The sequence below is a fragment of the Macaca fascicularis genome, chromosome 6 (genome assembly GCF_037993035.2).
Source record: "Macaca fascicularis isolate 582-1 chromosome 6, T2T-MFA8v1.1".
NCBI classification, from domain to species: Eukaryota; Metazoa; Chordata; class Mammalia; order Primates; family Cercopithecidae; genus Macaca; species Macaca fascicularis.
The window spans coordinates 101070694-101098643 of NC_088380.1; the positions used below are offsets into that span (position 1 = coordinate 101070694).

Sequence of the window (27950 nt, forward strand, 5' to 3'; positions counted from 1 at the left end):
GGACTAGAAGATGCTCTGGGTGAGTTGGTGATTGAGCGGTGAGTGAATGTGAAGGCCTAGGACATTACCCTACTGTATACTTTATGAACACTGTCCACTTAGGTTACACTATAAACACACATTTTTCTTTCTTCAATGATAAATTAACTTTAGCTTACTGTAACTTTTTTTACTTTATACAGTTTATAAGGTAGGTTCGTTTATACCAGCATCACCACAAACATGGGAGTAATGCATTGTGCTACGATGTTATTAGGGCTGTGACTTCCATAGGTGATGGAAGTTTCTCAACTCCATTATATTCTTATGACGCCACTGGCATATATGTGGTTTGACATTGACTGGAAGGTCATTGTGCAGTCCATGACTGTATATACACATACACATACTAACAATTTGGATATTAAACAGGGGAGATGATATAGATTATTGGGCAGAGAGCATAGTGGCATTGGATCCTTTGCTGATGATATTTGCATAGAGTAATTAAATCTGCCCCAGAGAAATACACTTCCTTTGCCAATAGGAAGAAAATCTTTCTCATTAGAAGACAGGTTTTCCTGTATCAGGGTTTACTCAGTTTGAACTGCTCAGGTATTATAATGCTGAAGCTTTCTCTTTTAATTACTTGGGCAAACTAGAATAACTTTCCTGCATACAGAAATGTATTTTGTTTTAAATGCTTAAAGTCTAATTAATCAGAATGTCAGGCTCATTTGTATCAGGGGAAACCAGGGGAGAAGACGGGGAAGGAAACTCTCACAGTTGTCTTTGTTCCTTGGTGCTAACAGATTTAAAATTTCACCTTTGCTACAAACTGTACTTCTGTAATGACAGAGAGGAGGCACAGCTGTGTGCCCTGGGTCTCTTGTGGGATCAAGTGAATTTCATCAAGGCATCTGTAGCATCTATTGTGAGGGTGAAGGATCTGATTCATTTAATGACATATTGGTTCGAGACATCATTTGCCAACCCCACTGAGAAAAATAAGAACTTAACCAGCACATGGGCACCATGTGAGCTTTGCTCTTTTTATGTCCCTTTTCTTTATTGTTCAGTGCCTACCCCTTTCTTGGTAGGCAGAGGGGATATATATAGAGAGAAGGGGTGTGGGACACAAGGGCTGGTATAGAATATGGAACATCTGTAGCACATTATTTCAAAGAACAGCATAATGGTTTGGTAGGAATCAAAGAATAGAAATGAAAATGTTCAGTGGCATAACCAAATAGAATGGTGCAAGGGAAGAAGGCACATAAAAAGAAAAGAGAAACTCTCAGCACTATTTGAATGGTCCATTTAATGTTTGTGCTTAAGTTCTCCTTCTGCTGTAGCTGTTCTACTAGAGGCAGGGTGGCCTTCCAGAGGATGACAGGCATGTGCCTACTGTTAAAGCGAATGAAATGTGGCCTGAGAAAGACTCTGTACTTCTATATTTGAGTCCTTGTGGACCAATGGCAACTTAATAGCTAGATAATTGAAAATATAACTTAGAAGTATGTGTCTGTAACAATTGCTAAGTCCTGTCCAATTCCAGCAGCCATACTTCAACCACTCATACACTGCTGGAGTGTTCAAACTGTGTTTAAATGAGGCAAACGCCAACCTGTAACGAATCCAGCTGTTTCTGTGCCTCACTTCTGATTTCTGTATGTCACTTGCCTTTTTTTCTATAAATTTCTTCTGACCACAAGGCACCCCTGGAGTCGCCCTGAATCTGCTATGATTCTGGAGGCTGTCTGATTTGCAAATCGTTCATTGCTCAGTTAAACACCTTTAAACTCAATTCGGCTAAAGTTTTTCTTGTAACACTATTCTAGTGTCTTTCCTCCCCTTTGGCTACAACATAATCTAGCAATGGTGAAGGGATATGAGGGAGACAATGGTGAAGGGATATGAGGGCGAAGGGATATGAGGGCTCACAGCAAGCTCCACCTCCCGGGATAGTTTGAATATTTTGAGATAAACTTGATAAACGAAAATTCAAATATATTTGCATGAATTCTTCATTTGGCAGAAATAGAGATGGGGATTTATTATAACACATTTATATAGAGCCATTCTCTACAAGGACTATGTCTTCTCTGTCTTTGTATAAAGTTGCTAATAATCTTTATTTGTTAATCTGAATGACACACTCTGTTGACTTTTTGTATATTTTTGTGCTTAACATTGATGTTAACGTTAGTCACTTTGTAAAAACACACATTACTTCTATATAATTGGCTCCTATCTCTAAGCATCTCTAAATATTCTGTGTATCTTCCTCATTTGTTTGAGTAAAAATTTACTACTGAAAATAGAAAAACAGAAGGACGAAGAAATAAAGCTTCTTGCCTACGTAGATCTTTGATCAGATGACAGGTGTGGTTTTGAAACACTTCTTAAAATGTTTTTTGTGGTGGAGAACATTTACAGATCTTCAAAAAGAAACTTACCTGTTAAAATAAAAATAACAATAATTCTAAGATTTAAGAAAGGTGACATTGTAGGGAAACTGGGCCACATATGTTACAGTCCTCTAATTGGTTTTCTATTTTTGAAGAATTATCTGGTAATATGTATTAAGTTTTATTGTGTGTTAAGAATTTTTAAATATTCAAACAATTTGTCAAGTTAATTTCACTCCAGAAAATGTTTGCTTATTTGGTGTCAAACAAGAAATTGAGGTCATTTATATTAAAAGTATGTCATAGAGCAAGGTGCAGTGATGCCCACCTGTAGTCCCAGCTATTTGGGCAGCTGAGATGGGAGGATTGCTTGAGGTCAGGAGTTCAAGGCTGTCACACCTGTGCCACTTCACTCTAGTCTGGGCAACATTTTATTTCATGACATATAAATATATCATAAACAAAAGAACTCAAAGATTTAAAAAGAGAGTTTGGAACTACCCAGAAGAGCTATCATTGGAGAAAACAAATCAGATTAAAAAAATAATTTTCTAAAATGTAGGTTCAGCCTTGAGATCATGGATGCCCCATTTACCCTGATGTGATTATTATACATTGTATGCTTGTATCAAAATATCCCATATACCCCATATATATACACCTACTGTGTATCCATGAAAATTAAAAATAATTTTTTTGAAAAAAGTAGGTTCAGAAAAGTTCATAAAAATAATGGCCAAAACTGCAATTACTTTTGCACCAACCTAATATTAAAGATAATGAAAACTGGGAAAAACAAAAATTTCCCTGAAGAGCAAATAAACTCACTGATGAAATACTATGCAAGACATGGTAACACGTAGAAAGATGTGTGCAAGACATAATGTTAAATGATTAAAATAGAATACGAAGTAATATGGACTTAAGTCAGAGCTAAGTCGATATATATGTGAACATGCTATTAAATGTGAGGTAAAATAGTTTAATATTTATTAAGCCTACTATGAAAAACACTCAAGTTCAACTTTTTCTTTGGATCTTCATTTCCATATGAAGGATCTTGTGTCAAATTACTCTTTATTCACATTTCAGAATTAGAGCTTTGGAGAAGTAATCAAAGAAAATTGACTTTGTGGTAATTAAGGTAAATAAATAAATAATTTATTTATATTAAATACATTTGTGTGTTTTTCTCCTGTTGATCTATCTTTGTTAGTTTGACTTTGTTTTTTTCAGAACCAGCTAGGGATGCTAAGGGGGTTGAGAAAAACCTTTTCTACCCTTACAATATCATCAAAAGTGATTTCTGTGGCCAGTGAATGCCAAGTCAGTAAAATGTATATTCGGAAATTAACCAACAGGAAATCCTGAAACTGTACATTGACTTTCACTTTTTTTTTCTCCCTCGAGTTTGTTTTTAATCGTCAGCTTTAATTTAATTTTTTTTCCTGTGTACAAAAACTACAAAAATGTTTGGTATCAATCCAATTTTTATGTGAAAACTGCAAACCCATTCAGGGTACCCTCATCTCAAAAGAGAAGCACAAGACTGCTTTTGACTGATACAACCTTTCTGTAGATCCTCTGGTGGGAAATCTCTCTCATTTTCACACTTTCCTATTGCCTAGGTTGACCAGCTGGTTACTACCTCTCCTCTTCACCTGATTATACCTAATTACCGCTGACTCGATGGGCAGGGAGAGTCGCTGACTCCTGATAGAATGACTCTGTCACCCCTTATAAGTTACTGGGGATCCTTCTCTGAAGGCTGCCTGCTTGTTCTCTGGGGACTAGTCCTTATTTCCCTTCTGGGATACAGAGGGGAAGGTTATTTGTACTAAGCAAACATCTCTGAGAAACAACCCGCTCTGCAACATAGAGACCTCAAGGAAAAGTGCAACATTGAAAGAATAGGGATTATGAATTGTTATGAGTAGAGAGAAATTTCTGCAAATGTATCTCTATCTTTCCCTCTTAAAAAAATATTCTACTTAGTGTAGAAAAAGCTTCCTTCTTGACTTCCCAATCCCCATCTTCTCAATAATGTTTGGAGCATATTCCTACAAATTTATTTTTTATATGCCTAATTTTAAAAAATAAAACAAAAAAACCTGGATTTGTACTTCATGTATTTCTTTTAAAATTGTTTTTCAATTAATCTATAGTGGGTATTTTTGTATCTATATATAGAGATCTAGTTTCTTTAGTGACTGCATAGTACAGATCAGTGCTGTCTAAGAGAAATACAGTGCAAGGTTCAGATGCAAGTCACATATGCAATTTTATATATTCTAACAGCTACATTAAAAAGGTTTAAAAGGTGAAATTAATTTTAGTAATATATTTAGGCCAGTATACCTAGAATGTTATTACTGCTACATTCAATCAATATAAAAATTAACGAAATATTTTTACCTTTTGTTTCATATCTTCAAAATTCAATGTGTACTCAATTCAGGCTAGCCACATTTCACATGGTTAGCAACTACTGTATTGGACAGCACAGGAAAAGATGCATCCTGAAACTAGTTTCCTTATGAGGAACATTCCAATGCTTATTAATATGAACAATTAAATAAAAACATTCTTTTGACATATTTTGAGCACTTACAGCAATGGTTTTCCAGGATGAATTCATAGAGGTGAAAAATGCTGGGCCAAAAGGACAGAACACATCCAATTTTAGTAGAGTTGACTCCAAAAAAGACTCAAAAAAGACACTCTCAACAACAGTGTTGGAGGATTCATTTCCTCACAGACTCACCAATGATGGATATTCTTTTTTCTTTCTTTCTTTCTTTTTTTTTTTCCTGAGAATATGGAGTCTCTCCCTGTCGCCCAGGCTGGAGTGCAGTGGCACGATCTCAGCTCACTGCAAGCTCCGCCTCCTGGGTTCATACCATTCTCCTGCCTCAGCCTCCAGAGTAGCTGGGACTACAGGCGACCACCACCATACCCGTCTAATTTTTTGTATTTTTAGTAGAGTCGGGGTTTCACCGTGTTAGCCAGGATGGTCTCGATCTCCTGACTTCGTGATCTGCCCTAGTTGGCCTCCCAGAGTGCTCGGATTACAGGCGTGCAATGATGGATATTCTAATTATAGTTTTCCAATCTGATTGGCAAAAATCTTACCATGGTTCGGCAAGTACTGGGATTGAAAACTGGAATTTCTTCTGTAGAATGCCTGTTGAGCTTGAATTTTTCCCTGTGTTAATTGAACCAGGTACTAACCCTTCATTCTGTGCCTGTGTTCTGGAGAATCCCCTCCTGTTACATGAGGGAGCTCCTCACTATTATACCTGGGGACTGGAATCACAGCCACTGTTCTTCAGCCCAGGGCAGAGAATGAGAGCAGTCCTCAAACTTTCGGTTCGAAATGCAGAAATCAACACTGGCACAGACACTATCATTCCAAATTCCTCATTTTTGTAAAGGTTAGCCAGAAACACAAGGTAACCATCTATCTTTTTTGTGTTCTTTGGATATAAGATACATCTCTGCTACCAAGAAAGAGACTGCAACAAAGCACAGCTTTATTGGGAGTACATGTAAATGAGGAGACCTTAATTACCACAAAGTCAATTTCCTTTGATTACTTCCCCAAAGCTTTAATTCTCAAATGTGAATTAAGAGTAATTTGAATAGAATGAATAGAATGTATACATAGACAACAACATGAGAAGGAAATTGAAGGTTGAATCTAGGGAAGAAATGGCTCAGGTTAAAAGGAAAAATGAGGAGAGTTAGAGGGGCAGAATCAGGAGCTTCTGTTTCATGACAGGTATGATTAGCCCTCCATGGACTTCCTCTCTTCTTCCCAGAGACTCCTTTCCTTAACTAAGTTCCTTCTTCGAACCCTGGTGTGCTCTTCTAACGGTGTAACTACATACATACATACACATACATACATATATATTGTATTAGTCCATTCTCACTGCTATAAAGAACTACCCAAGACTGGTAATTTATAAAGGAAAGAGGTTTAATTACCTCACAGTTCCGCAGGGCTGAGGAGGCCTCAGGAAACTTGCAATCATGGAGGAAGGGGAAGCAAACATGTCCTTCACATGGGGGCAGGAAGGAGAAGCGAGAGCTGAGCAAAGCGGGAAGCACCTTATAAAACCATCAGGTCTCATGAGAACTCACTCACTATCAGGAGAATGGTATGGGGGAAGGTGCACCCATGACTCAATTATCTCCCCCTGGTCCCACCCTTGATATGTGGGGATTATTACAATTCATGATGAGATTTTGGGTGGGGATGCAGCCAAAACTATAATATATAATATATAATATATATTTTATATATACACACACACATATATAGACAGAGAGAGAGAAAGAAATAGATTTTAGAAAGTGACAGTTTTGGTTTTTAATTTTCTTGCTTTTTAGGCCATTTATTTTAGATCCTGTGAAACGTACTGTCAGTGTGTGTGACACCTGCAATGCCTGGGACGAAGCTGCCCATGTGGTGAGATGCAGCCTGTCGAAGCCTCTTTTCAGTGAAGTGAGAGCAAAGCCGCCTTGGCTTTTCATAGACAATTGGTGAACAGGACTAGGAGACACTCTCCTTGGATGTCTGTGAAAAAATAGAAAAAGGTTGGAAAACATGTTGCCAATACGAATGCTCTAGATGCAAGGCAGGATGAAGGAAAGTTGTCTTAATTTAAATTCTCTATTTTACTAAACCTACTCTTTAACAAATATATTTTTGTGAGGCATCAGAAGCTTTTTTGTTTTGGCTTTTAAGAAAATTAAAATTCCTTCCCCTATTTTTTCATTTGTTTGCTTTGGTGGCTTTGTGACCAAAAAAAAAAAAATAATTGTTTTAATCCAAATAGCCACAATAAATAAATGAGCAAACGAATAAAATTCTCAGGCCATCTGAGAGAAAAGATTAACTGAAAAGGCAAAGCATCTCCTCCTTTTTAGTTTCAGTTAATTATAATGTCAGGACTACTTTTTAACTTACCTGGCAATCTGGAACCTCATAGGGTCACTTGTGTTTTCAAAATTTCCGTGTGAAAACATGATTGTGCCAAGTACTTCCTATTAACTCTTAGACATCATCTATAAAATAACTACAGGAAAATATGGAAATATCTGAGAGATACACAGTGGATTGCCTCAGAATTAATTGTTGCCCAAATCATTTTATGACCACCTGAGTCGGGTCTCATGGGTCAGAGTAGAGTCATAGTTAAGGTTTGCAACTTGCTTAGTAGCAAGAGGAGATAAACAAACCAACCAGGCTGTTGAACTGTCCAGTTTCCCTAAAACTGTATTTACTTGTTGGGATCAACTGTTTTCTTTCCTATTAAGGTATTAGCAGCCACTGATAATGAAAGCCAAGGCCCACTAGAAATAGACCAGAGGAAATTTCCTGACTCACTTGCATAACAACAGTCCATCAGCACTGAAGATATATGAAGTGTGACTGCAGAGTAAGGCAAGTGATTAGGTTTCTCTGCACAACAGAACGCTTACAAACAAATGAGCGCTGTCCCCTTCAGGAGAGTCCTCAGGGAACCCGTATGCTTATTCCAGTGTGTGATTTGTCCGGAAGCATTTTTGGATGCCCTTTGGACAGAAAGTGCTTTTGAACACTGTTAGTGGTGACAAAGTGTGTCCTTTGAGGATGGATTAGATTGTTGGAAATGGTACAATGTATTCATAGTATACATCTGTTGTTTTTATCTACCCAGAAGCCTCTGTCCCAACTTGTGGTTGGAGAGGCTGTGTTTCTTCTGTCGTTCATTCTGTCTTTGAAGGCTCTCTAGGAGAAAACAGCTTTTAATATCTCTTGGGAAATGGCCACATTTTCCCCTGGCAATTGAACTCATATCTTTCTTGAGTGACTACTCCTCAACCAGGTCTGTTGTTCAGGTAGGCTGACTTGACCACTAGTCCCAGGACACAGACATGTGACGAGCCTGGCCATAGTCATTGATCCAGGGATGGACACATGACTGAAACGGGGCATGATGGCATTCAGTTCTGGTACTTGGATTTTAACTGTTGGGAGGAGAATTTCTCATTCTGCTATGATATAAGCATGAAGCTACTGGCTTCCACTTGCTACTACAAAGACAGAGCCTGCTTAAAAATGGAGCCAGCATAAAAGGAAACAGATTTAAGACATGAGCGATGAGACCCATGGATGTGCACATGTGTGTATATCCACATAATGAGACTAAGTCTTGATTTCCGTGCCTTGATCCGGATATACTTGGAGCAGAAACTCTCCTGGGACTATTTTGTATCATGAGCCAGTAACCTTCCTATTCGCCTCGCAGGTTAATTTGGGCTTCAATCTTGCAACCAAGTGAGTCCTGACTAAACCAGCAGAATAGAGCCAGGTAAGGTTCTTCCTCAAGAAGAGAAGAAGGAAGGCATCAAGATATTTATGACAGATTTATATTCAACACTGATCACCTGCTAAGTGCTGGGCCTAATAGTCGAGATGCTGAGATTAACTAGTCCATTCAGGATGCTGAGGTCTTTCAGCCTAGAAGAGACTGCTTTTCTTCCTTTGCTCACGCAGACTCAGAGGGACATTCTCAAGGAGGAGTTAGTGACAGGAATGTCTTTGGCAAAGACAGCACTCTTGAGTGTGGTCAGAACATGTTATTTATTTCCCAAGGTGATTAATTTTTGAAGAAGACAACAAATAGTTAGGCTATGAATTCTATCTCTGTAAAAATAGAGTTATATTTTCCCCCTGTAGTCAGACCTCCTGTGGAAAGTGAGAAAACAGGAATTTGTACGTATGGAGCAAGGACTGTATGGTTAGCATATAATACATGTGTTTATTTCAGAGTTGGGGAGAACTCCTGACCAGCGTGAGACATAACACTGGAGTGAGGGGGCAGTGGGTGAGGAGAAAGTTAACCCTGCACCAGTCCTAAATCTAGTTTTCTCCACAGCATTTCTATCGCTTGAAGAAGGTCCTCCTCGTGTCATTGTTTTTGGTCTTTTCTTAGGTTGAAAAGAGTGGAATAATAAAATGTGACTTTGCTCTGAAATGAGTAAGGTGGGTGATATGGTTTGGCTTTGTGTCCCCACCTAATTCTCATCTTGTAGCTCCCATAATTCTCACATGTTGTGGGAGGGACCCTGTGGGAGATAATTGAATCATGGGGGCAGGTCTTTCCCCTGCTGTTGTTGTGATAGTGAGTAAGTCTCACAAGAGCTGATAGTTTTAAAAATGGAAGTTTCTCGGCACAAGCTCTCTCTATTTTCTTGCCGCCATCTATGTAAGATGTGACTTGCTCCTCCTTGCCTTCCACCATGATTGTGAGGCCTCCCCAGCCATGAGGAACTGTAAGTTCATTAAACCTCTTTCTTTTGTAAATTGCCCACTTTCAGGTATGTCTTTATCAGCAGCATGAAAATGGGCTAACACAGTGAGATTTCTTTGGTTGCGAGGTATGTGATCCTTGCAACCAAGGAAAGGTTATTGCAGGGCACATGGGCCAGCAATTCCTCATCATTATCATGCCCTCCTGGGCCTCATCGTCTCCTGTCTCTGCCTCTCTCTGCATCTGCTCTCAACACCAAGCAGCTTCTTCCCCTTGTACTGATCAGCTTCCTTTGCTGACTTATGGTTCCTGCTTCTTCATCCCTTCCACCTGCAGAGACCACACCTTTCATGGACAGACTCTTCCCACTTTAGCTCTGAACTCTAACTGGCCAGTTCCTTCTGTGCTTTTAAGTTCACATCCTGAGAGGACAGACTGATTGATCCAGTTTGTGGTTTTGAGCCAAAATACCCAGAATCACTGGCTGGCCTATGGAGTAGCTAGCTGTGATCAGGACAGGGCAACATCACGTGAAGCCAACAACAGCCAAGCAAGAACCTCAGAGGTCTGGGTGACTGGGTCAGGCTCCATGGCTGGCCTGTCCCACACAGTTTTGCCTTGTGTGCTCATGTCTTTCCCCGCAGGCCCTAGTGAAAATAGGCTCTGAGAAGAGGCTTAGTGGCTGCCTTTTTCAGGTCACCTGAATGTTCCTGTTTCTAGTGGTACTAACTCAGACACTTCCAAAGTTTTGTAGGAAACACAGGAAAAAAAAAAATCATCTCTCCTTAGCAAGTCAAAAGTAGAAGCAGCCATGATCAGAAAAGGCAATAGGTCATGGGAGTAGGTGGGGCACTGGCAAGCTAATCTGTGAGGGGACAAAGCGAAAATAAAGGGAGTGTCTGGAGAACCAGTCTGAAACTGAGAAACACTCTCCAGGGAGGTGTTTCCAAATGATGCCCTAAACTCACAGCTGCTCCTTGTGCTGCCTTCCTCTGCCCACTCACAACCCAGAACTGCATTATGTCCCACTGTCAATGTTTTAGGCACTCTATGGCCTGTATAGGCTGGTCTGGGAAACTTACCACCATTTATGACCTTGATCCTACAGAAAAATGTATTATCCTCACAGTTGAACTGACTTACAAATGGACATGTGAAGCCCAGTTGGGGCTAGAATTGGGAAGTGCCTATAAATAGGTGGCAATCTGGGACTTTTGCTTGGGAAGCAACAACACTAGAGAATCAATAGCTCTCAAAAGAAGCTTCTGCTTGCCTTTTTGACCACCTACTTTGCTCCAAGGAGGAAAGTGTTACCGGGACTTAGTTAGATATTAAAATGTGACTTTAACCACGAGCTGATAGATATTTTTATGGTTTCTAGGAAAGGGATTAAAAGTAATACCAAATGTTGGGGCCAAAGTGATCAAAGAGCGGGTGCTGCTCATTTGAGAGGTAAATGCAACACATCTTTTTGCCCCTTCTTCTCTCTAGCTTCCAGGAGGGGCGGAGAGGCAACCTTTCACACACTCCCTTATTCCTTTCTGTGCTCTCTCTGTAGAAGCCAGGGCTCTGCTGCCCAGTAAAGGATGTGTTAGGTAGCTTTCACCCAGAAGATCTCAAGTTGAAGTATGATCAGAAACACCTGGTGAAGTGGTACATAATCCAGACCCTCTCCTGGAATTTGGTTGCAAGGTCTAAGGTGCAGCCTAGGAAGTTGTATTTTTAAATAGTAACCGATACGATTCTGGTGCAGATAGTTATCTATCATATTTGAGAAAGAGAGCTTGGACCCTGGGGCAGAACCTGGCTCTCCTGCTCAGATGAGGGGTGTTTGTGCATGTATGCACATGTGTGTGTACTTGCCCTGCTTTAGTCCTGGCTTCCAGGAGAGACCTCTGATCCAAGCAAAAAAATGTGCTTCTACCCAGCTCAGAAGAGCTCCACATTTGAGTTTGAGGTCAAGGTCAAGTGGAGTAATAGTTCCCAGTGGTTAGGCATAGACCTCTGAGCCAGTAGTTCTGGAGCGAGCGGTGGTTATCAGCCTTCCGCGTGTTAGAACTGCCTGGGGAGCTTTAGAAAATACTGATGCCTGCGCTCCACTCCCAGAGTCTGATTTAATTGGTTTGGGTACAATCTGGATATTTAGGGTTTTTTAAGGTTCCTTGGGTATTTCTAATGTGCAGTCAAAATGGAGAACCACTGTTATAAGGAGAAGGATTTTCATTTTCCTAGAGCCTTGGCTAAAAACAATCTTAATGTTACCTTTAAGGATGGACACTATAGAAGAAATCTTGATATTTGCATTTCTGTAAGGCAAACCAACAAAAAAATCAATAATATATAAGAGATAACATCTTAACTAATGTTTACCTTCGAATATAGTATAAAAATATTCTTAGTCCAGCTTCTTTTGTCCTTTGGATAAAAAGAAAGGCATGGCATGATAAAAATCAGAATTCTCTAAAGCATCTCAGCTAGAGATAAAGCCAACTACTACACCACCTCTGGCTTTGAAAACTTTCTCTAAAGAAACAGAAAAGTGTTAAACCTTTATCCTTTTGATTCTCTTTTTCCGGAGACTTAGCTGATCAGATTCATAGTTGATACAGGTACAGCATTTCAGGAATATCTATGGTTTAATTATTTTCCTTTTCTAGAAATAGGTAAATAAATTTAACAGCAAAAATAGGAGTGAACTACAGCTTTGAACAAATAGACAACCAAATTCTGAACATTAGAGGTACGACTTTATTAAATCTGTACTTTCTGTCCCATTCACCCGAGTTTAGCGACTAGTTTGCTCTAAACTGCTTTTTAAAAAACAATAATACGGTAAATTTGGATTTTGTGGAAATTAAACTAACTCCTGTCAAACACAGTGCAATTTTGGATTTCAGAATTATGACAGTTGTGTTAGAAACAGGCTACCTGGGCTATGTCTGAGTTATGGTGGATCACTGATGTAAACTTTGACACTGTATGTTGTGTTCAAAATCAACAGTTCTAAACAAGAATCTAAGGATCTCCTAGGGCAATCCATGGTCTTTGGGGGGTCCATATATTCTGGAACTGTGTAACGTGAATGTATATGTTTTGTTCGATTTTCCTAGGAGATGATCCATAGCTTTTATCAGATTCTCAAAGGGTTTATAACCAAAAAAGGCTAGGATCCAGAGCTTCATGTGTTTAAATAGGGAATCTTCCACTCTAGTCCCCTTTATCACAGTGTGTTGTTCAGAACAAGATATAGAAAAGGAAAAAAAAAATCTGCTTTGCTCTTCAACCTTCTTTTCTCTAGGCTATAAAGATGTTTATATGATGTACTGGCAGCCCTTATGTCTCAGCTGAAATTGATTTACTACCAAATGAGCATTCAAGGAACCATCAAAGATTCTGACTTTTACGTCTTTTGCTGAAGCTTCCATACCATTCCAAGAAGAATGGGCAGTTTTGACCAGTCAGGAAAAACTGACAGTGGCCAAGGGAGAACCTCTATTTTCAATTTACAGAATGGGTACAGTTTTTAACTTGTAGGACAGAAAGTAAATTTGATATCATACCATCCGATCCCTGTCCCTGCATCTAATTAAGATGGTGTCAGTTTGAGGAAGTCGTTGTCAAAGGCTGCTAATGTAGTAAAGGTGTACCTAACTTTAATCACATCCAACATGGGAAATTGTAGCTTTTTGGAAATGGCAATGTAAAGAGTAATGGCTTTATGAAAAAAGTTAAATAGAATGTTTCCTAGATTTTAAAATTTATTCAACATAAAAATGTTAATCCTGATTCCTTTTCAGGAATATAAGGGAATAAAGTTCTTTCCTAAGTGACATTTAGCCTCATTGTGGAGAGGAATGTAACTTTTGTTTAAATAATATTTTAAAATAAAATGTGTCAAAAATTACTATTACCTTTAAAAGATATTAAAGTGGGACAATTATGTAGCTAAATGTTCCCCTGGTGTGAGATATGTGATACATGATAATCTTTTATTATCAAGTCTAATTCCAAAATACATGATCAGTTACAGTAGTTTTCATGTGAATTTAAGGAGTGATAGTTACCTTTGTACATACTTATTAGATATGAGGTTAAAATATCTTATTTTATAAACTTTAATGTAATTATAATGGTTTTGCTTTCAGTGAAGCATGTATGCACTTGCATAAACAAAAGAAAAAGAAATTATTTTAAATTGAGAAAAATATTTTCTTTAATTTGGACTATTGGATAAAATGCAGAATAATCATTTTCATGTTATAGATAAGGAAATACCTATGAGCATTTAAAATTGACATTGCTGACATTCTTAAATTTGAGTGACCAGGAACTATCTAAAAATTAGTTTAGGCCAGCCATGGTGGCTCACGCCTGTAATCTCAGCACTTTGGGAGGCAGAGGTAGGCAGATTGCTTAAGCCTAGGAGTTCAAGACCAGCCTGGGCAACAGGATGAAATATTATCTCTACTAAAAAAAAAAAAAAAAAAAAAAAAATTTTTTTATTTTCTGATCAGTGGATTGACCCATACAGATGAGTCAATTAGAGATGGCAATGTCTTATCCCTCCTTTAAAGAAGATTCCAGTGACTTAAACTTAATAATGATACTACATTTGAGCTACTGGTTGCTTATGCTCTTGAATAACAAAAAGAGCTAAAGAGTCCTTCTTTCAAATGCTGGTGAAACTAATCAAATGCAAGCATTCTTTGTCACATGCTAATAATTTTTCAAAATGTTTTAACCTTTGAAATGCCATTAATTTTTCTCCCTGTAGATATATGTTTGCAGTGGCAAAAAATAAGAACAAATTAGTTCAGGTTATCTATTTGCAAATTAAAAATGAACATAATTGATTGCAAGACTCATAAAAGTTGGATATTCTTGAGGAATAAGAGTGAGGCTACTTTTCTAGGTGATATTTATCCCCATATATGGAAGAGCATGGGTTTTAAAAAATTATTATTACAAAAGCATTTTAAACATTAGTTTTATCTAGTATTTTCATACTATTACTATTTCAAGATCTTTGATGGTGAGATGCCCAGATAAAATCCCCACTGTAGCTTTGCAGTGTATCTAGTGGGACATAAACTATTGCTTAGCTTACAAAGCTTAGAAAGAGACTCTGATCCTTACATATTTTTTAAAACAATCCATATTATTTATTTAATCCTAAGTATCTTTTAAAACTGCTATCATGCTACTTTACCTAGTTTTGGCTGCTGTTCTTTTGGGGGATGCTATATTGGACTATTCTTTGAAACAACATATATAATCTAGCAAGGCACATGTCAATCAGGCTTTAGGTTGGAGCCAGGCCTGGAAATGTTTTTCGAACAGTTTTGTGTCTATCCTTTCATCCTGAGCTGGAACTATTGAGAGTGTGATGGAAAAAATGCATTGAGTGGCTTGTTGGGTCTTGTAAGGGTCCTACAACTCTCATACTCTGTAAATGGAAAGTGTGGAGAGGGTTAGGAGAGCCTTCCGGTAGTAGCTAGAGATGCTAGAGCCTCTGAGGACCTCTGCGCTGAGATTCCTAATGTTAGAGTCTGGCCTCTGCCATCACTGAGGGCACCCGGGGCTTGGCCTTGCTAGTGATAGCCACACAGGGCTGTAAGGCTCAGCTGGTCATCACTGGGTGAGGAAGTGTCAGGGTCACTGCAGATCTGAGTCAGGGCTAAGCTCAAGATTTCTTTCTTTTCTTTGTAAAACCGTAGTTCTTGTCCTGCTTTCCTGGCTTCCTCCAACTGCCTCAGGGCCATTCGTAGCTCTTGAGAGACAATTCCTGGTGACTCCCGCTCCTTCATGATCCAATCTAGGGCCATGTGGCTGCGCATCTTTTCATCTAGAGAATACTGAGAATAGTAGGAGATGACTTCCTGGGGGCCAAGAAACAAAGTCCAGGGTGTCAATAAAGAGCAACAAAGAAACCTGTCCACATGCCTCCCCCTGCTTCCCACGTCCATTAGGATTTTATCAACAACCCAACCTCTCTCATGTTCAAAAACTGAAACCAAAACCCACTGGTTTACTTCTGTAAAGGAAATGAAGGGCTAAGTTGGCCTAGCAAAGCACACCACTCCGGGTTGAGTCAAAACACATCACCGGAATGACTCAATAATGTTCACCAAACACAGCTCTGCCACTTCTAGAAATACAAGCCATTCACTGAAAATACATTCCTACAACAACTGGTATGAATATGACCTCATTTATTCATTGAACCCTGTTGCCCAGCATTACTTCCTTTGGAAAGAGAGGGAAGTAGCTCTACAGAGGGATTTGGGCAGAATGGCATTTGGTCAAATCCACTGAAGAAAGCAGGAAGCTCTTAGTTAAGGGCATCTCAGAGTATCATTTAGAAACCAGGAGAATCAACTGTGGTATTAGCACAAGGGAGACGGTCCAACTGTCTCACAGTAAACACAGAAGGGAGTTTAGAAATGTATGATGGAAGGTAGATATCTCCATTATTGACATCATAATGATACCTTCATGGTACATTGTCTTTTACTTTTGCAAATAATTAAAAATTAGTTACTGCCTGTCGATTCTTGTGTGAAAAATTTGTCAATGCATAATAACATCATATGCAGAGTTGATCATGTGGAGCGAATGCATTGCTTATTTTTATTTTCAAGAACATATGGTATGCATTTATGACCTTAACAAATTAAAAACAATCATGGAAAAGTGTTTATAACCCAACCAGCATATTTCAAAGGCCTTTTGTAAAATCAAAGGAAAAGGAAAAAAAAAAACCCAAAGCCATTGTCAGCTACTCATTTCTTTTCCATCTTTGACATCTGAAACCTAGACTTTCTAAGCAAAGAACAACTAAAATCTCCAGGGGCTGCAGTGCATGGAAAGCTGCTTACACCCACCCTTACCTTGCTGACTGCTAGAGGCTTTCTTCCTCATACCAATTCCTACTAGGAAATTCTCAGAAATAAACTACCATCTTTCACATTCTAACGGTGGGTAGAGGAAGGATAAATCTTGGAGAACAACAGGTGAAAACCATTAAATACACAGGAGGGGGTTTACATTAGCTATTTAAAAAGGGGGAAGGGTGCTTCTCATAAATAACAAAGAAATAGTGAGACCGAGACCGTGTCTCTGAAAAATAAAGAAGAAACTTCTAACCCAAAAAAACGGGGGTGATTAAATGCCGGCTTGTCAGAGTTTCTAATCATTTCTGTTGTTTATTGGGGACTTTTGGCAGGAGTAGGAAATACTCTTCTCCGGCCACCAACTTGGCCACTCTCCAGCGACGAGGTTTCAGAAGCAGTGCATTTTCAAGTTTCTGCATCAGAACGTGCAAGAGGGCACACATTCCAGGGAGGCAGGGGAGGCGTACGGAGCAGATCCAGGATTTTCTTTAGAAGCTGTCTGCCTTTATGATCCTTTCGGTTTGCATTCAGTACAAGTACCTAAATCAGTCCTGTGCCCACGTTCTTTTTAGTGTGTATATTTGGTCAGTCCCTGACTCAGTGGGGCTGTTCCATATATTTCTTCATGTGTCCTCTGCTCTTAATAAATAAGTTACCAAATTTATATTCGGAAAAATCCGAATAAAGGAAATCTCCTAGGAAGATCATGAGCCACCTGCTTAGTTCATACAACACGAACCAGACTTGATTAGAAAATCTTACCTGTCGGGAACACTTTGTTTCACGAAGGGCTTTTAGGCTTCCATTCCAGTGCAATAGTTGGAAAATGGTCATCAGCTCCTACAAAACCCAAACAACTATCATTGGTCCCAAATCCGAAATGTGCATTGGTGAGAGCTGAGCAGGGCATAACTCTTAATTCCCAAATATATCAGGAAACAGAATACACAATATTGTCACAACACTTTGGGACTTTCCCAAGCCCAGGGTCCCCAGGCTTCTGAAACATTCTTCTCTCCCTGCTTTGCTATATCCACAGCATTACATTACTTGTGTAATGAAATGGCTAAATATTTGACAAATGTCTTTCAGCATTAAAAATAATACACTGAACAGTTCTACACTCAAGAAGTTATTTAAATATACCAGGACATCTGAGAAATAGTGTATAGGCAAGGTTTTACATTGCATCATTTTTAAAAATTGCTGGAGACTGAGAGCATCTTAAATGGTCACTTTTAGAGGAATGGCTAAAGTATGATATATCTATACTACTGAACACTTTGCAATCACAAAGAAAGGATAAGAATGTTCCATAAGTTTAAATAGAAAGAATTCTATGATGTGTTAAAATAAAAGCAAGGTACACAACAGTGTGTAATGTGTGCTACTATTTGATTAAGAAGATTGCTATATACATGTTTGCTTGTAAATGCCTAGAAGAGTTCTAGTAAGATACAAAAGGATCTGGTAACGTTAGCTGTCTCTGGAATACCAGAGGAATGCCTAGGGGACAGGAATAGGAGGGAGACCTTCTTGTGACATTATTTTGCAAAACTTACTGAGTTTTGAATCACGTGACTATGTTATATCTTAAAGAAAACAATTTAACTCTCAAAAATTTAAGCCCAAAAATAAATATCCCCAAATCCCCAAACAAGCCAGTTTTAGCCAGCATAATAAAGAAGTCTCGTCTGCTTTAATCTTTACAAGAGAAGTAACTATGAAATGACCAATCCATTTCTGTCCTCTGTTTCTTCCTTCTTCAGCCCTTTTCTGCCTAAAGCCAACTTCCTCTGCTCAGCCCATCGGAACACTCATTCTGTTTTACAGAAGGAGGTGTTACCCAATTCTAAAATTGCAAGTAAAAGTCAGCTAGATCGTTAAACTAAATTTATTATTATTTTGTCTTTTGTCAATATAAAACATATAATGAACAAACTACAGAAACTGTTCAATACTCCTAAATTTATAAATTCAGTCAAGAAAAATGCCTTGAAATGTATACAATAAGGTTGTATTGACATTAAAACTCACCCATGGTTTCCAAATCCAAGGGCCAGGGCTAAGCACAGCATTCAGACTATCAGCACCATCATTTCCTTGCCTTTTGTGATATCAACGGTAAGCTAAGGTATACTGAAGATTTTCATTTTCCTAATGCGGTTATAATGAGTTTTCCACTGAAATTATTTGCATTTCACTTATAGTTTTTTTTTTGTCAGAGATACATCTATTGTGGATTAATAGCCTGCAGTTATTGAAATTATTGAAAAATAACTCTATACAATCAAGGAGCTTTCATGTCTTAAAAATAGTTATGAAAACTTAACATAGACAGATGTCCTATTGCTCATTCAAAAAAGCTTTTAGCTGGGCACGGTGGTGTGTGCCTATAGTCCTAGCAACTTGGGAGGCTAAGGCAGGAGAATTGATTGAGCCCAATAGTTTGAGACCAGCCTGGGCAACATAATATTTTCTCTCTTAAAACAAAACAAAAAAGCTGACTTTAATTAACTGTCTTTACCTCTGCTTGCTCGGGAAGAGGTTCTCGTATGAAAATCAGGAGATTCATAGTCAGGTTTTAGGCATCTTAAAATTATTTGGTAAATTTTAAAGCTATCAGATTATTAGAAGAGCAAATAGCACTTCTCTCATGTCTAAAATTGCCATTAGAATGAAATGTTTTACTTCTTTTCTGTCAGAGATCCAGTTTGGCATTTTGTCTAAGTTCACTGCACAGTAAGCACTCTAAGAGCCCACAGACACCTCAGTAAAAGCAAAACCACTTGTGTCTGCTAATTAAAACACACATGAATACCAGCTGAGCTGCTCCTTCTGCCCCAGATGGAGACCTCCCTGTCTGCACAGGGTCCTGGGTCCCGTGCCCAGGGATGCTGCCCCCTCCTGGCCCCTCTCCTCCACATCTTCCTGCCCTTGTTCAGATTTTCACTTCATCACATCACTATGCTAAATTGAAAAAGTGAGAGTGCTTTGTTCTAGAAATCAAATCCTGTCCAATCTGACTGTCACTGCTGTTCTTCTCTGGCGTTCCATCAAAGTAGCCTCAGTGGCTGAGGAGGGCAAATTTGTGTTGCCCTTCCTACCATACTAACAAATCAACTCACTGAATACTTTGAAGCCATAAAAATGAATACGAAGGTTTTTTTTAATATTTGGGAACCAGTCTCTATGATGTAACAGGAGTGACAATATTTGTAAATAAGAAAAATTTTTTGGTTTTATGTCTCATAAAAATCCACTCAAATTTTGTATTCAATTGTATATGTCCATTTTTAGAAAAGCGAAAACAAATATTGGCCGGGTGCGGTGGCTCACACCTATAATCCCAGCACTTGGGAGGCTGAGGCAGGCGGATCACTTGAGGTCAGGAGATGGAGACCAGCCTGGGCAAAATGGTAAAAACCTGTTTCTACTAAAAAACACAAAAATTAGCCAGGTGTGGTGGCGGGTGCCTGTAATCCCAGCTACTCGGGAGGCTGAGGCAGGAGAATTGTTTGAACCTGGGAGACGGAGACTTCAGTGAGCTGCCATCGCGACACCGCACTCCAGCCTGGGCAAGTGAGTGAGACTCCACTCCTCCATCTGATCCCCACCACCCTAAATCTTTACGTAAAGTTGAGAACTCAGACACATATATGGGATTTATTTTGTGGCTTCCTATAGCTAGCTATCTTGGCATTGTTCTTGCATCCTTGTGGCCCAGTTTGAGAAACAGCCTATTGCTAACAGGGCTCTTAATTCCATCCTCTGATAATTGTTGTCTTAGAAACATACTCTTCTTCCTCTGGGGTCTTCCGGGCTCTCTTTCTTATCTATACACTAACTGCTCTCCCCGCCCCATAAGCGACTATCATTCCACCCTGAAAATCTCCTAAGACTTTAGAATTCACAGCTCTTCTGTGAACAGAACCAAAACCCTTTCTCATGCCCCTTGACAACCTTCATCTTTCAAAAATGTCCCCAAAGAGACTTGAACTGTTTTTGTCTCCAGGATGAAGGTCAACCTCCTCACCATCTCTGGTTTGTCTAAATTTCTATCCCGTCATGAAGCAGCTTTATTTTTTTCTCTCCAGTAACACAACTGCCACTTCCTCAGTGTTGCTCTTGTTCTTAAAATTCCCTCGGGAAGATGACCTCCTTTCCAACTTCGTACGTTATATCCCCATCTAGTTTTTGTCCTCTGTAGAGATATTCATCTTGCCATCATTATATAAAGTATATTTAAATATTTTCACATATTTTCTGTCTCACTTCTTTATTTCCCCTCATAAGACCAAATTCACTCTCTTCAAATTTTCCCAAAACTATTTGAGCTCTTGGCTCAACTCCAGAAAATCTTTGCATGCCTCTGACTGATTCCATTGAAAATCCTTGCATGATTGCAGAGTGGGAAGGAGAGGGCTGCTGTGGAGTTCCGCTTGCCAGTTTTCCCATGATTCTTTGCTGCCTGGTGTTTGCTGGCTCGTATTCTACCTGGAGAAGGTCTGTTACTCTAAAGGAAGTTAGTGTAGCCAGGTGCCGTGGAATGTGCCTGTAGTCCCAGCTACTTGGGAGGCTGAGGCAGGAAGAGTATGAGCTTGTGCCCAGCCTGGGCAAAATAGCAAGACTCCTGTCTCAGAAAAAAAAAAAAGAATATATACACAATTTTTTTTAAATAAAGGACATTAGTGTTGTCTTTTCCTGTAGGATCTGTCATACTCCTCACTGAAGTCTTTTGGGGTGTGGTGTTTGGTTTGTAGGGTAATTTGGAAGCCTGAGGGGCCCACCTAGACCAACAGAAAAACAAGTTAGCCTCATAAGGTGAGGCAGGTGAGGCAAGATTTAAAGTGAGTGGGGCCAATTATACATGTTCATGGTCTTTTATTTATAATTCTGATATTTTGTTTATCGTGCATTTTTTGCATGAATTTTGAGTTTAAAAATAATGCATTATAATATTCATCTTGATTATGAAGTTTTTATGCATCCCTTTCAATTTTGTACCCAAGACAAATGCCTCACTTGCCTAGCCCTTGTCTGGTCTCTTCTTGTGGCTCTGTCTCAGGGCAAGCCCGGCTTCACGGGCATGAGGTCTGCGCCGCTGTACAGGGCCCCTGCTTTGTTTAGTGCTCTGCTGTCTTGAAATTCTTGGTAATTTTTCAACAAGGGCCCCTAGATTTTCATTTTGCACTGGGCCTGGCAAATTATCCAGCTGGTCCTGACCAGCAGAGTAAATTTAATATAGAACAAAGAATCAAGCTGTGTATTTTCTTTCCTCTTCGGGGAAAATTTCGGTTGCAGCTCTCACTCTGCAGCTTTCCTGGTTTATTTTGTCATTCATTTCATTTAAACAGACAACAACGGGGCTCTGTCCTCACAGCCTCTCCTGGTGTTGCCTCTGTTAGAAACAATGTTTGGCTTTTCAGCTACTTCGTAGAGGGAAAATGCTCACTGCTTCTCTTTGGAACTCTTTCTAGGAGACAGGTTTGGCTCTGTGATTCATCAGAAATAAGAAAAACAAACACTGTAAATGGAGAACTTGAAAAACAGGTGGGCACCATCTCCCCACCCAAGAGAATGGATTTAAGAGGAAATTTGTTTATGGGATGAGGTTTTAAAAGGCGACCTGGAAAATTTAGCAGATGTAAATAAACAACTCTTCCTTGGATTGCATTAGGATTCAGAATAAATATATTAACCAGCTTCAGTCAACGTCTGCCTAGAATCCGACCTTGACAAGACCCAGTGACTAGTACTGCTCCCAGCCTTCCCCGCAAACAGCAGGCAATTTTCTCTGTGGCAAAGCTACCTCGAAACAGGCATCCCGGCTTCCCTCCCACGAAGTGAAGGTAAGCAGAGGCCTATCACGTTTCCTCTGAGTGCTGGCTGCAGGACGCCCCCACCCCCCTCCCGCCCCGCGAAAGCCCGAGGGCAGTCTGGAGACACCAGCTTGTTTTTATATGGTAGAGTCATCCATAGCTAGATACAAACACACATCTATTACCCACCAGGGGTACTGAATTGCTGTGTTGGCGGCAGAAACAGTCCAGGTCTGTGGGCAATTCCCATTATGTGTAGACACAAGAGGAAGCATTTAACCCAGGCCACTAAGGAATGTGCCAGGTCCCAGCAGGCAAGCTAGGGCTGGTGGAAGGAAAAGGGATGCGCTCCACAGGCCCTCCTCCTGGGTTGCCGGTATCCCTACTGGGGAAGGGAGTTTGGATTTTCCCTGCCCTCACATCTTCCTCTTCCTTTGTCTCCATCCTGTACCCAGACTCCTTTAGGAGAATTTATGAAGCATGTCCACAGTAGGATTCAAATTATTATTTCACAAATTTAAATACCTTACTACAGACCACACAGAAAACACATAGCCTATAGCAAAGCAATTAAAGTATTACTAAAAGAGGGTTGAGTAGAGCCTTTCATAGTACTTGGAAGGAATTTTAAGAATTTTTTTAAAATCTCACCTTCCTCCATCTTTGGTAGACGAAACCAATCACAATCAAAATCATTCTTAATTTTTCCAAAAATAGCGCTAAATCACATACAAGCTACTGTGTACTGGGGCAGGCAATGTTCATTCCATAGTGAAAGAACTACAATATGATTTGGAGGGGGAACAGGAATTAAATGAAATTCCTGCTTGGGGAAGCATTATGCCAGATGCTTTATAAATGTTACACTACTTAAGTCCCACAAAAATTCCACAAAATGGGCATTAGCATTCCTGTTTTATAGATGAGAAAACTGAGTCTCAGAATGGACAAGCTCACAGATGATGGACAAGCTCACAGATGGCGAGTGGCAGAGCAGACTTCACACATAGGTCTGTATGATTTTTTACAGTTTATGTTCTTTCTCTTGAAAAAAGTACCTCTTTTTAAAAGTATTATTCCTCTGTTTAGTTTTAGATTGTTATGAAAAAAAGGACCTTTTACAGATCGACTCTTTTATCCTACAATAGGGTCCCTGAACCATTTTGTGCAGGTTCAAATAGAGCTAGGTTAGACAGAGTTGTCAACGGAATCCATCCAGTAGCCTCTGGCGTTTCAAGCAAAGACTCCTTCAGAAATACATATAATAATGGTTGTTCATTTTCACTGAGCATTCATTATACCCCAGGCACTCTTCTGGACTCTACCCATATCATCCCATTTAATCCTCACAATAGCACTTTGAGGAAGGTACTGTTATTCTCCCTGATTTACACCCAAACGAGGAAATAGATTTTGAGGTAAGGAAAAGAGCCAGGCTCGAACTGGCCAACCCACTGCAGAGTCTGGGTCACAGCCACTGAGCTGACATGTGCCCCATCCACTAGGCTTAAAGGATACCTTGTTGCTTCCTAACCAAGACAGGCTACGTCAAAGGTCAGTAAGACCATGGCTACTTAAGAATAAAACTGGATGACTAAGGCCAGATGCGGTGGCTCACATCTGTAATGCCAGCACTTTGGGAGGCCAAGGCAGGTGGATCACGAGGTCAGGAGATCAAGACTATCCTGGCTAACATGGTGAAACCCTGTCTCTACTAAAAATACAAAAAATTAGCCGGGCGTGGTGGCCGGCGCCTGTAGTCCCAGCTACTTGGGAGGCTGAGGCAGGAGAATGGCGTGAACCCAGAAGGCAGAGCTTGCAGTGAGCCGAGATCGCACCACTGCTCTATAGCCTGGGCGACAGAGCAAGATTCCATCTCAAAAACAAAAAAAGAAAACAGAATTTCTAAGGGTGAAGTCTTTTTGTCATATTGCATTCTGATTCCTACCAGCATTGCATGTGTACGGATGTTCAACTGCATTGGAGTTAAGTTTTTTAAAGGGAAGCACATTTCATGCCCAATCACTACTAAAATTCCATCTGTCTAGCCTGATATAGAATAATAGTCAGATGTGTGAGCTCAGAGATTAGACTGCCTGATCCTGAACCCTAGCTTCAATGATAACATGAGGATAACAATATTATTTACCTCATACAGTTATTGTGAGTGTTAAATTATGACACTATTTGTTAAATGCTAAGCATGGGCCAAAGTAAGCATCCATAAGTGTCAGCTGTTATTACTATTGTTGTTACTAACATAACAATATATTTTAGAAATAATAGGTAATATAGTTCCTCAGCTCTTGTTATCATTTGTTGGCAGTGGATGAAAAGGAGTTACAGATTGTTAATTTTTTTTTTATTTCATTGATGATAGGAGGTGACAGAACTTGTTTAATAGAAAACCAGACCCAATGAGGATTTTGTTTAATATGCACTGCAGGAACTTTCAGAAGTTATAGGACTTGAAAATTAAGAAGCAGATGGTAACAACCAACATGTCAAACTGTTTTCATTGGTTTAGGGGGGAGCTTTGTACTGAAACATTACAGAATCATAAGCATGTGGTGTACCTCACCAATTTCTTAGATTTGTCTTATGCTTTCCTTTATAAAAGCAAAGATTGTTCCCCGATTGTGTGTTTGTTTAGGCGTATGAGATGTGGCCGAGATGGGGCTACCATGCTGGATTCCAGGAGGGTTAAATTAAAATGACCAAAAACACTTAATACCAAAAGATTACTGGGTCAGGAGATATTAGTGATAAGTGTTGCATTTCTCTTAGGCTTCTGGATTGGATAATCAAATAAATATGTGGCAGGCAGGCAGGTACCTGAAATTCCAGCATGGTCTTCCCCATGTTTGACTCCAGCATGTAGTGATAGGCTCCAACACTGGTGCTGGGGTCATCCGCATCATCTAAAGTGCCCTTGGGAAAGCAAGCAGAAAAAGAAAAATTACTGATTTTTCCTCCTCTTCTTTGAATGGTCACAAATTAATTCTGTGACCACACAGCAAGCCTTCTATTTTTGGTCTAACCTGAACAGATGTTCACTCTACAACCAAGTCTCCAGTTGATTTGAGGGTTTTGTAATCAATTTGAATTGAGCGTTTAATTAGAATGCTAATTGTTACATACTCGCTGATAGAATAATTTTCCAAAGGAAGATATTTCTGTATTATCGCACAGGGTGTTGGTGGTGGTGGTGTTAACATTTGCATGGCTGAGCTCCGAGGCTGCCTTCATTGGTTATTGAAATCTTGAAACACTGACTTTGCTCTGATTCCAATGATAACCAGGCAGTATTACATAATTGACTTGGAAAGAATTTGTCAGTTGTATGGACCATTCATATTTTACTGCTGTGATTCTTAATAGGAGCTTTTCGTAATATGCTGGTGTTTGGCCTGGAGACATGGATCATGGTTTATATTTTTTCACTCCTGTACCGCTTAATCTTTAGGAAACGAGGTGGGTGGGTGATGGGCAGAAATGAAATTCCCTTTCAATTTGGGTGTGGGGAGTGCTGCTAAGAAGCTAACACAACTCTGGTATGGCCTTTGGGCCAGCCCTTCCGTGTCCTATGGACACGGATTCCTGGGAAGGTGGGCAATGGTGACTTTGTGAGACTGAACAAACAAGCATCAGATAGCAGCAAATTTATAGCTTTTGAACGCAATAACATTAACACACCGCTGCTGAAATATTTATGTTGGCTTTTTAAATATCCCAGAGGAAATCCATCTAGAAGCATGCAACCATATATAATCTGTTTCCTTAGAAATTTCCATTTAAAAAATGATAAATTACTTTTACACTGAGGGCCCTTCCCTACTCCTGAGTAAATTTCACACTTATATAAATCAGGCATAATTTTCCTAACCTCTCTTCCTCAAAAGCACTTGAAATTTACAGGACTGGAAAATAAAGGCTTCCTTTCATCCTCAGACCAGATATAGAACAGAACTCCCTGGCATCTCCCAGCCAAGTCAATCACCCTTCTTCTCCTGCTCCTTCCTTAGCTCTCTTTTATGTGATAAGAAGATTTATGAGGGGAAAAGAGTCACATCTAGTCTGATAGTGTTTCCTTCATCATCAGCAGCTTCACCAGAATGACGGAGCCTTCCTAGTTAAGGGAAACAGAGAAGGAAATCTCAGGTGGGGTTTATCCGTGCTAAAGGCAAGCCAGAGGTGGTTAATCCCTTTGGTAATGCCAGGTTCCTGCCCTTGAGCACACACAGGGAGACACTTGCCACAGGTGGGGACCCAAGGCTTCTTTCCTGGCTTATAGTTTGGAAGCAATGGGAGTTGGGAGCTCCAAATCATTCATGGGACAAATACCCTGTCCTGTATTGCAAAAAAAAAAAAAAAAAAAATCCTATCTAATTTTTAAGACAGGGTGTTTTGCTCTTAAAGCACTTTGCATTTAATTGTGTTAATTACAGAAATTTTCAGTGCTCTCTGATATTAACCATAGTAATTCTAATAGCTAACACATATTGGGCATATGGTTTTTCCCGTATCTAAACAGTCCATGTTTCCTTAAAAATGCAGATTGCAGGGCCCCACACTGGCTGGGGAATTCACACTTTCAGTAAACACTTCAGATGATTTTTCACGATCTTTCAACTTTGGGGAAAATGGAGCTAGTTTTCCACTAGATTAAAGGAGTATTCCACTGTTTGCATTCTCAGGCCCTAAAAGAGTCAACACTCCTCAATAAGCATTCACTTAAACATATCCAGGTGGATCCAACGATCTACCTTGATTTAAAGCATGATTAATTGTGATCGAGGGAGATTAAAAAGTATTATTGAGATGTGTGAATTTTATGATTTCCAATTTAAGTATTCTTTTTTCTGAAAATTAACAATTTAATGGGTAAAAAATGAATCTACAGAATTCTTAAAATAAGAATTTGCTCATGTTAGCATCTCTCAAGATTCAAATGCTTCAGAATTCTCAGTGCAGCCATCTCCTGCCCTCCCGGGTGGATACTCACGCTGGTGGAGGCTACTGCTTCCTGAACACTTTCCATAATGAATTCCTTGGTGATCCTGCGAGAGGGCAGCTCGTTGAAGAGGGAGTTGATCAGGGCCACTTTAGCTGCATCCCGCCTGGCCTCAGCTCTACTTAAGCAGCACTGGAGTAGGGAAGGAGAAAAGGAGTCATTTGAGAATTTAGCATTTCACCAGTTCACTCCCGCATCAATGGGTCTCTGGACATTTCTATTTATGCATTTGCTGTCTGCATCTATTCTTTTCATATACATTGCTAATCTCCCTGAAGGTCACGCAGATTTTCCTTCAGTTCCAGAGTCCATGCAAATGTCTTGGTTGATCTTCAGTTACCTATTGCCTTATTTTATAGTCTTTGAATGTCTACTATATGTCAGAAGCTTTGCATACTCTGTTAATGAGTAACGATAAATTAATAATGGCTATTATTGTGTGCTAGATAATTTATATTCATTATCAGGGCCTTCCTCAAATCCCTATTTCAGAGGAAAAGATGTAAGGAAAGGAGAAAAGCAAGGAA

At 39.5% G+C, this 27950-nt stretch overlaps 1 protein-coding gene and 1 long non-coding RNA gene across 2 annotated transcripts in view; one reads left to right on the top strand and one right to left on the bottom strand.

Moving 5' to 3' along the window:
* Positions 1-12425: 12425 nt before the first annotated feature.
* LIX1 (limb and CNS expressed 1) overlaps positions 12426-27950 on the bottom strand; it is a 51042-nt gene continuing 35517 nt past the window's right edge. Inside the window, exons 3-6 of the mRNA XM_005557432.5 lie at positions 27415-27555; positions 25245-25340; positions 17350-17427; positions 12426-15573 (exon numbers count right to left, since the gene is read on the bottom strand). Coding sequence (XP_005557489.1) covers positions 15286-15573; positions 17350-17427; positions 25245-25340; positions 27415-27555 — 603 coding nt within the window. The 3' untranslated portion in view covers positions 12426-15285. The remainder of the gene's footprint in view (positions 15574-17349; positions 17428-25244; positions 25341-27414; positions 27556-27950) is intronic.
* Positions 22066-23423, top strand: LOC102116404 (uncharacterized). The gene is made up of 3 exons (XR_278090.5): positions 22066-22140; positions 22268-22439; positions 23332-23423. It is a non-coding gene; the product is annotated as an uncharacterized lncRNA (long non-coding RNA).